The sequence below is a fragment of the Protomyctophum bolini genome (assembly GCF_963924005.1).
Source record: "Protomyctophum bolini genome assembly, chromosome: 3".
Lineage (NCBI taxonomy): Eukaryota > Metazoa > Chordata > Actinopteri > Myctophiformes > Myctophidae > Protomyctophum > Protomyctophum bolini.
The window spans coordinates 13792250-13806487 of NC_137864.1; the positions used below are offsets into that span (position 1 = coordinate 13792250).

Genomic DNA, 14238 nt, shown 5'->3' on the forward strand with positions numbered 1-14238 from the left:
AATATCCACTTTCAGCCATGCAGTGACAGCACTGTCAAATGCACGCCTGTGTCACACACAGAGACCAGTGCCATGTTTTTTGGTACATAATTCTGACATGCAGTTTCCAATAAGGCTCCATTCAATAAGGGAACGATCAAAACGGAAGAGCGGAAAAGATTATTGTAAGTGATGGAAAAACACAACAACAATAACAACGTGTCATCATCAGTAGTAGGGTCTGTATACCTCTGTGGTTCTATTGACCATCATCTGGTCAGGATGCATAGAGAGAGAGAGAGAGAGAGAGAGAGAGAGAGATAGACGGTAGCGTTGTTAAGGATTGTTTCACCACAAAATGGATATCGTTGCTGTCGGGAGGAAACCACCTAACTCCCTTTTTGAGGGTTTTGATTATTTTCTTTAGCATAAATCAGTGCTATTGAACGCACTTTACATCTGTGTGTTGTTTCAAAAAATATTGAACCAATGAAAAGTAGTAAAAAGCGCTTCGGGACAAAACCTCTTAACTCCATTGGACCCTCAAACAGTAAAGCTAATTCCACCACCTCTAACCCCTCTTGTGGAAGTAATTGACAATATATAAAGTCACAACACCAACTTTGATGAGGCGCTATTGCTTTGTTTTCATGGTTTTATTAATTTCCTGATTTTTTTTGTTTTTTTAATTTCCTGAAAAATTAACATTTTGGAGTTAGGTGGTTTCTTCCCGACAGCAGAGATATAAAACCGGCACACCAGAGAATGCTTCCAAGGGCAGGAACACACCAACACCACATGGACCTAGTCTCTCAAAACGCAAGTGATAAGTTGACAACAAACAATTAGCCGAGCAGCAGAGTTATCATTATCGCTGCACGTGTCAGCTAATAAACAAGATAACTAGAGAGAGAAGCATGAATAGATGCGCACTACGCAGTTAAAAAAAAGACATCAAATGGTTGGAGGAGCTCTTTTGAACTTGGCATTGTAATAAAGGCATTTTAAGTATTGGTATAGTCTGTAGGAGAAAGCTTTCGCACACCTAGAAATCAGGCGTATTCACAGGTGCGTAGGCCAGTGGACATCAATGAAAGCAATAGAATAAGTATTGGTATAATGTCATGTCTGCTTCTCACTTGGATTTAACAACGAGGGAATATTAAAAGTATTAAAAGCCCATACCATTATCAAAATAAGTCATTGTCTAGACACAGCTCCAGCAATAGAGGGTATGCGCATGCATAATGTGAGTGGCAAATCGAGTAGCAAAGTGAGTGGCAACGTGAGTTTAACGTTGTTTAATGCAATCAGATAGGATTTCTTTTACATTTCATAGTCCATATAAAATAAAATAAAAATGTACCTGAATAATTTAGTTTATGTTGGCTAAACCTTGTTGAATGGTTAATAAGTCATGGGAGTTTAAATAAAATTAGTAAATCAATATTTTCTCCAAGGACTATGTATCATGCATCAGAATCACACGTGATATTTGGATTACTTCAAGTCACACAATATTTAGCAGTAATTTCAAGTGTACCGTGAGTCAGTGGGCCGAACATGCCAGATCACCAGTATGGTCCTTAAACCAGCTAAACCCGTATAATACTTTCTTGAACGGAGTCCCACGGGGTCTATGTTCACTTCTTTCATTTTCCCCTTCTACACTTCAAATCTTTTTGCCGTGTTTTAGGCAATCTATAACCCATCAAAATAGCATTAAATAGCATGTTATGTAGACAGATGCTAGGTCCTTGTTGACATGGCATCCTATATAGAGTGTATAGTTTCAATGTACCGGTAGTAGCCTACATATTTTGGAGGATATTCTACTGCTACCGTGCTTATTGTAAATCACTCTGGATTAAGCGCTAAATGCCTAAATGGTAAGTGATCGCTTCACACTTCTCCCTGCTCTCTGTCTACACCCCTTCCCCCCTCCTCTACCTCTATCACCGCCACTGATTCCCTCCGTCGCTTCTACAGACATAAGTTAGCCTTGCCGAGCCATGAGGCCCATAGGGCAGGAGCCTACCTCCTGTTTCTGTAGCGTGAGGCAGCTTGATGTACCCCCTGGACATGACGCTAGTATGTCTTGGACATTACCCCCAATCCAACCTGTGATACTGAGTGCCAAGCAGGGAGGCACTGGGTCCCATTTTTCAGAGTCTTTGGTATGACCCGGCCCGGGGTTCGATTAATAATGAGCTGATTCTACAGACATACTTGACCAATGATCATATTCCTCCATCCATCCATCCATCCACCCTCCCTCGGGGTCTCCCTGCCTCACCTTTGACTGGACATCAGCGTTGTGGTCATTCTGCAGCAGGAGGGCAGCAGACTTGGTGTCGTCCTTGCGCGCGGCGATGTGCAGGGCTGGCAGGCGGACCTTTCCCTTGGTGTCGTGTTCCAAGAGCAAGGACACCACCGCGTTGTGACCCTGCTGGAGGGCGATGGCCAGGGGCGTGAAACCATCCTGCACAACCCATAGAATGAGGGACAGGGAGAGGGGGGGAAATGTAATAGTTAGACTTAGAATAGTTAGAACAATAGGGAGTCTGTTTCACGGGTGCAACATTTAATGGAACAAAATGCCTGTCCCAACCAGGTGATGGCAATAATACTAATCACCGTAGTCTTACCGTGCAACATGAAAACTCCTGTCGTACGGTCGTTAGCCTCATAGCCTACTGCAGGCCTGGTTGACTAGATCTAGAAGACATTTTGATGCTCTTGCTACTGAAATGATCGATTATTTATATGGAGAAATCTCGTCATTTAACATGCATCTCAATGGGTGAGAAGGACAGTTGCCCTGTCTCCTCGCTGCTGCCTATTGGACAAGGACGGGTTGGGACTTAGCGAAGGGCTAATTAAAAAAAAAAAGATTTTCAAAAAAATATATCCAAAACAGCAGATCTACAAGCGCACCAAACATCCCATTGCGAGCATATATAGACCGGCTATTTTTGTTACTTTTGTGTTACACCATTTTACCGTTGTATGACAAACGTATAAAATAAGGCATGATCAGACTAGCCGATTTAGTCTAAATCAACTAGAATTCTATCACATTGATTCATTAATATATACTTATTTTTAAATGTGCTTCTTTGTTATTTGACTAACGAATAAAGTAATCGATAGTACAATTGCTAAGAAGATAATGGATGGTTGCAGTAGGGCGTTTGTGATGCGAGACAGAAAGATACCTCTGTCGCTATGCTCTGGTTCCCTTCATTCTCCAGCAAGTAGCGCACCACATCCAAGTGGTTCTCCTGGGCTGCCATGTAGAGCGGTGTGAAGCCATTCTATAGAGGTTAGAACGCACGCACGCACGCACGCACACACGCACGCACGCACGCACGCACAGACACACACAGACACACACACACACACACACACACACACACACACACACACGCACAGACAGACAGACACACACACGGATACTCGTGTCATGGACCCACAGAATTATCTGTATTTGGCCGCGGACCCGGATCTGAAAATATGTTTTCCAGGGACTCCCCATGCAGAAACAAATATTTGAATAAAAAACCTTCGCTGTGAAAGAATATATATTCAAAGAATTACACACTTTTTTTTCAAAATGGCAGATCCAAGCTCATAGCACTGATCGGTGCCACGCTTTCAACAGCTAAAGTTTAAAATAAGGTGACACAGATGCGTCCTCAGGTGTAAATGGGTAAAGGTACTTTGAGACGGGCATCGGTTAGCGCAGACCTGTCGCCTGGATCAGCGACAGGTCTGCTCCAGGTCTGAGGGGCACGACAACGCAAGCGTAAAAGAAAAAGCTCAACACAATGCCGGTTCATAGTTGCGGGCAAGTGCACGACAATTTCACGGGACCGCGCCCACGTAAATACGCTTGTGTTGTCGCCACCTCGACTTCTCCGTGCGTACAAAAAGAAAAAAGCAGGCCCCATTGAAAATGAATTACTATGTGCGTTAATCGCTGCCCGTCTGAAAAGAGCTTCAGAAGGATTGTTTTCTCACCTGTGATTGGGAGTTAACATCCGCACCTCTCTTCACCAGTATCTTGGCTACCTCTTTTTGTCCCGCCAACGAGGCAATGTGGAGGGCAGTATTTCCTTTCTGCAATGCAGAGAGTAGCAAGCTTTAGCATCGAAACCCGCCAGTGTTTTAACGCATGTGCATGTATAATATGAAACCTTTACATAAATAGCAGTTGGTTGTTTGTGTGTCCAAGTGAATTGGGTTGTACATCATTAACCTACTCATACTCAGCTCTGTATGTTACAGGATAGCATCATTAAGCATGTACATGTACACACACACACACACACACACAAATACTGTATACTGAATACATTTACGTGTGTGTGTGTGTGTGTGTGTGTGTGTGTGTGCGCGCGTGCTTGCGTGAGCGTTTATATGCACTAATTAATATGAGTAAAGTAATGAATGATTGATGACTAGGGTCATGACTCATGAGAGGGTATTTCAGTCCCAGGTATAGCGCAGCTGACGAGCAAGGTGAGACATTCCTTGATAGTTGTTTACGATTGCTGGCTGTTAAGTCAGACACACACACTCTCTCTCTCGGTCTTCCTCACAATATTATTTTTGGCTTTTCTGCCTTTATTATATTGATAGATACATGTGAACAATGACAAGAAAGAGGGAGAGAGACGGGGGAGACATGCAGCAAAGGTCGTCATATGAACGGGACTCCAACACGAGCCTATATGTGGCATAACACCTGGACAGCTATAGGCCAGTGGGCGCCCCATTACACAATATCATAATATCAACCTGGATTCTGAGCATAGAGACTTCTCTTCTACACCCAGACAGTACATGCCTGAACAACATACATACAAAATGAACACAGCCATTACCTGTCATCTTGCATTTTCTTTAGTACAGTATAACATACAGTATTATTGATTATAACAGCATGTAAAATTGCCTGCAGCTGCTTTAAATTGTTATGTGCCTCATTTAACCCCCCCCCCCACACACACACACACACACACACACACACACACACACACACACACACACACACACACACACACACACACACACACACACACACACACACACACACACACACACACACACACACACACACACACACACACACACACACACACACACACACACACACACACACACACACACACACAGACTACTACTCTCAACTTCTAGGAAGGGTGAACTTCCAAGCAGTGATTTACACTGTTAGATACAGTGATACTGCTGAACTGTATGTCTCCATTTCCTTTGCTCATACCTCTCTCTCTCTCTCTCTCTCTCTCTGTATTTCTAAAGAGCAAAGGTTAGGCATATAGGCAAGGCCCCATTGAGACTGCAGTCAAATCCAGCCAAATCTGATTTAATTCTCAAATCCGATCTTTTGGCCCGACTGTTCACACTGTAGTGACCAGATCGGATCTGTGTGTTCAGACTGAATTTAGGCCACATTTACACTGGCAGCCAAATCCAGCCTGAATCAGATCTGTGCCACATCCGGATTGGATCTGATGTGTTTAAACAAGTCTGTGTTCAGACTGAGACGGATCTCCAGTTTCTCTTTTAGCTGCCAGTGTAAATGGGGCCTTCGTGTGTACCAACCGCTGCATGGCAGCCCAATGTTTGTGTATGTGTGTATGTGTGTGTGTGCGTGTGTGCGTGTGTGCGTGCGTGCACACATGTGTGCATATCAGCATTAGTGGAATAAAATAATCAAATATGAATGGTACCTTGGTGGCTGAGTCAACAGGTGCTCCTCTGTCCAGTAGTTCCTCCACTAACTCCACATGTCCTTCTTTAGCTGCCAAATGCAGTGCGTTCAATCCATTCTAGGGAACAGCAGAAATCATACAGAGTTCTTGAGAAAACAGAGTCAAAGTTAAGATCATATTGCACAACTGACTTCATTTCCTAAAGGCCCACACTGCCAACGACTTTTAGCTTTTTTGTTTTTTACACTAGATGGGACTAGATGATCCTCCATTCCATTCACAGTGAAGCGAGGAACAAGGAAACCACGTGGTCGCAAAAACTCCCATCCACAAAATGTTAGAGAATTTTCTAGAACATCTCTCTTCCTGAATCGTTCCACTTTTGCCACGACCACCATTGAATTTTCAAATGACTAACTATTGAACAGACAGGCGGTTTTATACGCAGTTTCTTTTGGCGAACGCACATGCAGACTACATGATCATCAGGTCTTATTGTTATATAAGGAGGTATAATCTTTTTCAAAAAAGTGTACATTTGTTAAAATGTTGTTTTTATGTGGGCACGCCTACCAGTTCATTAAGTATGCCTGGTTTGCCTGGTGGGTGGTGATCCACCTTAACTGAAGCCTAATAGTGTGATGTCACTATATTACTGTTTATTTCATTGGCCCGTTTGACTGTCAAGGGTTCAGTCTCAAGGAAGAAATCCTAAATACAAAGTTAATACACCATTGCACATAAAAACGACTCCAGGGTGTCTAATGAAGTAGACACATGAAAAACTGGAAAATACAAAAATTGTGGCATTCCATCTTTAAGATATTTATTCATGACCAGATTTAAGATATACTTTATAAGATTTTAATTTTAAATCACAGTGATACGGTAACAACAAGAGCAGTTCATAAGCTAACATATACTGTACTTTGGGCACACCATGATGCTGGAATATAAGTAACATAAATATACAGTAGCCTAATGCCACGTATACTGCATCAGTCCGCTTTGGCATATAGGCTATAACCTTATGCCATGTTAGAAAGAATATGTCAGGTCTGATTTGATGTGAGCATTGCATGCAGATTACAACCACACACGGAGATTTTGAAAACATGACCAATGACAAAAAACTCCCATATCTGCTGGGCGAAGTACAACAATGTGCAAACACAGCAGCAAGATTTGTGAGTTGCTGTGATAGGAGAAGGATATCAAATGGAACACAACCACCCTAAAGACTAATCATTGTGTATATTCCTGCACTATACCTGCATCGAGTTATCTTGGTACACAGAAGTTGATCTATTGAAGATTCTGACCTTCAAAGTACATAATTTTTGTTTTGATTGTATTGCTGTACTGTTGTTTTGTTCTTTCTGCTTTGGCAATGTAAACGTATGTTTTCTCATGCCAATAAAGCCCTTTGAATTGAAATTGAAATTGCATGCAAGGCCAGAGAGTGACCATTCATGTACAACTAGAAAGCTGACACCGGAAAAAGACAAAGTGTGCTGGCTAACAAGGTGCTGAATTCTTCATTGGGCAATGATCTCAACAACAAGCATTATGCAACTTTTTGGTGGAAGGACCAAGTCACACCATAGCCATCAACTGTACAAAAGACACACTTCTACAGTTTAAACACAGAAGATCGGTTCACCTCATCCTCTTCTTCCTCCATCCTGGGAAGAAAGGTATTCTTCTCAAACGAGCCAACTACGGGAGAGGACATTCCCTCCTCCTCCCCCACCACCACTCCACTAATCCTTTATTCCAATTCCTGTCTGTCAAGGTCTGCTTTTCCAGTGTATTCAAAATCCGTCCTTTATTCTTTCTTCATTTGTCTTGTACAGTAATCCGAGGTGGCAGCAGTTATACGGTTATAGATGGAGCACCGGCCGGTTTCTCAGCTTCCACACACCAGCCAGCCCTCTGGTTCGGTTGGTTTAGCCTCCACACCAGCCAGCCCTCTGGTTTGGTGTGTTTAACCTCCACACACAGCCAGGCCCTCTGGTTTGGTGTATTTCTCAGCCTCCACACACAGCTAGCCCTCTGGTTTGGTGTATTTCTCAGCCTCCACACACAGCTAGCCCTCTGGTTTGGTGTATTTATCAGCCTCCACACACAGGCAGCCCTCTGGTTTGGTGTATTTCTCAGCCTCCACACACAGGCAGCCCTCTGGTTCGGTGTGTTTAGCCTCCACACACAGCCAGCCCTCTGGTTTGGTGTATTTCTCAGCCTCCACACACAGCCAGCCCTTTAGTTCGGAGGTGCTGATCCTGCGAGGAGCCGCGCCTCCTGCCGCTGGACGGTTTCTTGGCACAGAGTTAAAAGGGGGACCACCACGTACACACACTCTTCGCCAATACTCACGCATGCACTCATGCACACACTCATCCACGCACGCACCCATGCACACACCCACACACACAGTTACTTGCCAAATGCCAAATAGTCATGTGTGGTGTCATGTTTCTGCACTGTCATAGAGCGCATGACGGACACATACAGTACACACAAACATGCAGGATGCTCTCATATAGCTGTTTGAAATGTCAAACCCTTAAAAGAAAAAACAAAAAAATGTCAATTCCATGGGGGTGGGGGGCACAAGAGGTTGTAAGATGGCTTTAAATATTCTAACTATAATATATAAATATATATAATATATAATATAAAGCCATCAAATCTTAATATCTCTTAGCATAGAACACTTAATTTTATAGTATGTCCCTTACGCAAGAAACCTCTGAGACTCTCAAATGGAACTTTCAATATTTTTGGAGGGATTGGGGAGTAGGTACTAGTTCTAATCAATCTAAAGCGTAATACCGTGGGGGATCTCCTTCAGAGACAGCTAAAGTTATAGAATTGAGCAAATCTGACGAACCAGCGAGAAAGATTCTCTTGATTTTCAGCCTTGTACTGTATTTTAAAAAGTTTAGAAACAATGGGAAAGTCAGTTCTTACATGTCCTACTGACACTGACACTACCTCATACTGTTGATCTTCCGTGCGTTCCGTGAAAACCTGCGTTCCTAAAGCGGAAAGCAGGTCATACTGTAACACATGACACATCTCAAATGGAAATGGCACTTGGGGATGCCCTTCTTTTCCCATCCCATGCCCAACGGCGCGCGCACTCACACTCACACTCACACTCACACACACACACACACACACACACACACACACACACACACACACACACACACACACACACACACACACACACACACACACACACACACACACACACACAAAATACAAAATGCAGTACAGCAGGATCCCCAGATTGAGAAGCATTAGGCTCCCATTTGATGTAATTTCTGGGACACCAATCTACAGTACACTGCAAAAAACAGTGTACAAATGTAACCATTTTGTAGGCTACTCTGTCAGAGTTAAAGACCCACACATCTACATTTAGTTCCTAACAGTCATTTACTGTGGCTGCAGGGAACCCCCCCAAGGCCACCTGGAGGTCCCCAGACACCACATTGCAGAATCAGTGCAGTATTTGGTCTGAGTATACTGCTACAGACAGTCAGACACTGTGATGATAAGTGAGCTAACACCAACAAACACTACACCGGAAGACCTAACAGGATATCTAATCTAACACCCGCGATAGATGTCCCTCGCCTGTCTAATGGTGGAGACGGTGTAAGAATATGATATTCTTCGACCAATAGCAGATCAGGCATCTTCCTGATGCAGCAAAGAATTACGCAGGGCTTCAATCACATTTCAGCTATTCGGTATACCACAGGAGCGGAACAATTTCCCCTATACCCCACAACTGATATACAGATACATACGTAACATAATCACACACACACACACACACACACACACACACACACACACACACACACACACACACACACACACACACACACACACACACACACACACACACACACACACACACACACACACACACACACACACACACACACACACACACACACACACACACACACACACACACACACACACACACACACACACTAATTCCTCTGAACTATAAGCAAAACAGCCTTGGTGGTGCCAGTGCGGCCAGTATCTATTACACCAGCTGTTTTCATTTCGCTAATGGACTATCTATCAGCCATGACTAAGTGATAACTGAATAAATGTAGCTCACACAGGCATGAGAAGCACACAGGCATGAGAGAGGCATGGTGCTGAGTTACAATATATGTCCTGTACAGAGATTAATCTTAACACATACATGAACTGTGATTCTTCCTATAATCCCATTGCATCATTTAATTGATTCATTGAGGTTTTTATTGACAAAAATGAACATGCATGATATATGTATTGACAGTATCTGTCAAAAAGATGAAACAACAACAACCTTAGAGCTTATATCCATTGTGGTCCTAAATGTGTGTGTGAAATGAGTGCTAAATGTGTTTGCTATGGCAAGTGCTATTGGGAAACATTAAACCTGTGACCATGCGTTTAGGACAGTCTGAAAATAAAGATGTAAGTCTTACTCAACCCACAAATACCACTACACTATGTGTGAATGTGTGCAAGCATGCCGCGCAAAATTACTGTATGCACACACAAGCATCTCAATGGTGTGAATCCAAGTGATAGACCTTTGTAAGGTAGGTCTACATCAGGACACCCACCAGCATAACCAGGTTAATAGGGGAAGACCTTCCACAATCAGATGTATTCACATTCCACCATAATGATCAGTGTTTCCACAAGATCACTTTACATACTTTTTCATATCAAGGACCCCCAAATTGACACTAATTAGCCTGTGGACCACTATTTGAAAAGATATGCCCGTAAGAGAAGATTTTTACGGCTCTAGCAGAGATTCTCAACCCGTTTAATTTCAAGGACCCTCAGTTTGATATGCATTAGTCTAAAGACCCCCATTTAATGGTATTTCTATCTCTGGGACCCCCGATCTATATTGTAAAATCTATGTAAATTTAACTCTGAGAGTGTACAAATGGAACCAAATGGACCCACTTGTACACTCTTAGAGTTACGGACCCATATTTGGTTCCATTTAGCTGGGGACCCCCTGGAACTCCCTCAAGGACCCCTGGGGGTCCCCGGACCCCCCTTCGGGAACCACTGCTCTAGTCTACGCCACCGTCGCCACGTTTTCATCAGAAATGAAGAGCAGCCAGACAGGAGTCTAAAATGGTCTGAGACAGTAATGTATTCTTACTTTTCCTTTTTTGTATTCTTTATTTACCCAGGGAAGTAGCTGAGCACAGGTGCTCATTTTCAGCAACGCCCTGCAACATGTCAGAACACATTCATATAGGCTACTACTGAGAAATGTATTTGGAATTTCACTTATGTCACATGAAACATAGCCTCGGAAACCCAGACGTTTTTATTTCCAGGGAGGGAAAAAAAAAGTCTGGGTCCGAGTCCACTACAATTCGGCATAGTGTAGCGCAAACGTCGATCACTCTCTGCTGTGTCTAGATTCTCCCGGCGGATCCTGCCGGGAGCTGCCTATGCCATAGAAAGCATAGGTGAGTTCCAGGCTACATGAAATGGAGACTCGCCAGCTAAAGGGCAAAATTCCACATAAAATCACTTGACCTTATATTGCCTCATGTCATGTGACTCTGTAACAGAAATCATACAGAGAGAGAGAGACAGAGAGAGACAGAGCAGCACTGAGACCTCTAAGAAAATGTCACTGTTATTTGACTAGGGCTTACATGTGATCATCTGACAGGTTTGAAGGGCAGGGCCCCCCTTTTGCAAGTAAGTAAGTAAGTGTGTGTGTGTGTGTGTGTGTGTGTGTGTGTGTGTGTGTGTGTGTGTGTGTGTGTGTGTGCATGTGTGTGTGTGTGTGTGTGTGTGTGTGTGCGTGCGTGCGTGCGTGCGTGCGTGCGTGCGTGCGTGCCTGCCTGCCTGCCTGCCTGCAGGCAAGTGTAAAATCAGCCATTGCGACGCCAAAATACATTTTTGACGACTGAAACTAGGATAAACTACTACTTTTCAGATGACAAAAATGTTAGTTTTATTAAAAAATGTAAATGAGTTGTCAAAATCAACACTGTATGTGTAGGCTACATAACCATGGCAACACAAAGTAGTGAACACAGTTAATTGTGTTGGAGGCATCTATCAGCCATTCAGGGGCCTATCTAAATATAGGAACAGTTAAATTGTTGGGGAGTCGCAAAGCGCTGAGTCACGTACTGTAGTCCTCTGAGATAACTTACTCTCTACAAAGCGCTGAGTCACGTACTGTAGTCCTCTGAGATAACTTACTCTCTACTATATGCTTTGATTAGAACAAGACATTTGATTCATCCCATTTTGTTCTTTACTAATTGATCGTTGAATCCAGCTTGGTCCCACCAACACAGCAGAGAGATAACACATTTTGTAAGAAACAGACTTGGAGATGTAAGGGACCCTGTGTGACATTCCTCTACCCAGGGGAATTCAAGGGCTGGAGTGAGAAGTGAGAACAGCTGTGAGGAAGGCTATATTGCACAAAGCAGCAGCTGCAGCGTCCAGAGAGGGCTTGAGAGGGCAGGCGAGGGGTGTGTAGTTGAGGAAAGGATGGCTGTTATGAGGTTGTAGTTATGCACTGACATACTGTAACTCATTTGGATGATGCCACGGTGACTCAGCAGAGTCAGCACTCAGTGCTAAGAGAACAATCCATGAGTTTGGGTGAACAGACGACTTGACAGCTCTGCCCTACTTCCTCTGGTTGACTTCCACCAGGGGGGAATGCTTCTTGGTTCACACGTGCCTCAGGGAATCATTACCAGTGAATCATGAGCAGTGAACCACTGCCAGTGTATCATTAAGTGTCCTGCTGCCTGTGAATCATGAGCAGTGAACCACTGCCAGTGTATCATTAAGTGTCCTGCTGCCTGTGAATCATTACCAGTGAATCATGAGCAGTGAACCACTGCCAGTGTATCATTAAGTGTCCTGCTGCCTGTGAATCATTACCAGTGAATCATGAGCAGTGAACCACTGCCAGTGTATCATTAAGTGTCCTGCTGCCTGTGAATCATTACCAGTGAATCATGAGCAGTGAACCACTGCCAGTGTATCATTAAGTGTCCTGCTGCCTGTGAAGCACTGTGTAGCTCTGGTCCATAGCCTTACTGCTCTTGCTGCCGTTGCATTAAGGCTATGGAACTGATTGGCTTCCTTCCTCGCATAAATGGAGACCAGCCTCTCCTCTGTAGCGAAAATACAAATACTGTTTTACCTACTCACCAATACAAAGACGGGTTGTGTAATTAGAAAGCCTACTTTCCTTAGTGGACGCACTTTGAGCCCCCCACCACACGTATAAATGCACTTTTTGGCACTGTTTTCACCGGAAAAATAAATAATTTTAGTTACTCCACTGCGCCCTCTACCGATATTGCCAAGAGAAAACCCTCATAGAGAAGATTTTTCCTTCGGGTGCCATCGTTGTGTGAATGCGTGTGTGTGAATGGGTGAATGAAATGCACATATGAAAAGCGCTTTGGATGAAAACGCTATATAAAAGGCACCATTTACCAAACTGAGTGCCACCAAGTGTCCAGATGGCTTTCATATGCCAATAGCAGCCATACTATCTACCTACCCCCGAAAATGTAAACTAACTAACTTAACACAAATAGCAGTCACTGCCCTGCAACATCAGAGGATACGTGTAAAAAAGAAACGATAACTGAAAGTCTCAGGAGACCAGACCTTAAAATGAACCTCCGGTGTGGCTATAGTACACACTGTCCTACCTGATTACATGTACTGATGTCCACTCCACCCTTCAGGAATTCAAGGACCTTGTCGATGTTCCCTGCCCTGGCAGCCCGCAGGAAACTGGTATTACTGTCCGACTGGAGAGACAAAGACAGAGAGGATAGAGGTGAGCAACACAAATCAGGCATATTCCTGCCTGCCGGTTCTTTGTGTAATTGAGCGAGCGCACATGCATGTCCGCAACTGGGTACAGCCCTCCCCTCATACATCAAGTCGCCGTTGCGGGAATGTGGTACTCACCCCAAAATGAGTTTGACACCCTAGGGTTATAGATTTCAGACAATATATACCATAAAATAAATTAATATACTGTTTATGCACCTACAGTATAACCACATATATGCATACTGTATATACCACCATATATGCACACACCTGCTGCACTGGTATGCATTCACATTTGTTGTTATCTTTGCTGTTATTAAACAGAAATCAAAGAGAGTCGTCTGATCATCAGCAGTGTATGTAATACTGTAGCCCTGAAACATGACTGTCATGATTATCATGACAGTCATGGCGCAACTGGTACGGCGATTAGCATTGCTGTTTAATAAAAAGCATTTTTATCCGAGCGCCCCGGCTACTTTTCTCAAACAGGGTTTGTTTGGGAAATTCACAGTTGCACACCGGGAGCGCACTCGCCCATTAGTCTGTATTGGCAGTGTGGTCAGCGTTCCTATATCGAACACACCGAGTGCCACACTCCTCCCGACCTCTCGACCGGGGCGTGTAG

The 14238-nt window shown here is 43.7% G+C and overlaps 1 protein-coding gene across 1 annotated transcript in view; it reads right to left on the reverse strand.

Annotated features, from left to right (window-relative positions):
* The window catches only part of LOC308312245 (ankyrin-2-like), a gene marked incomplete at both ends in the record, with an annotated part of 120383 nt that overhangs the window by 82056 nt on the left and 24089 nt on the right, over window positions 1-14238 (reverse strand). The window contains 6 exons of the mRNA XM_080758906.1: window positions 229-252; window positions 2276-2461; window positions 3198-3296; window positions 4003-4101; window positions 5736-5834; window positions 13481-13582. Coding sequence (XP_080615032.1) covers window positions 229-252; window positions 2276-2461; window positions 3198-3296; window positions 4003-4101; window positions 5736-5834; window positions 13481-13582 — 609 coding nt within the window. The remainder of the gene's footprint in view (window positions 1-228; window positions 253-2275; window positions 2462-3197; window positions 3297-4002; window positions 4102-5735; window positions 5835-13480; window positions 13583-14238) is intronic.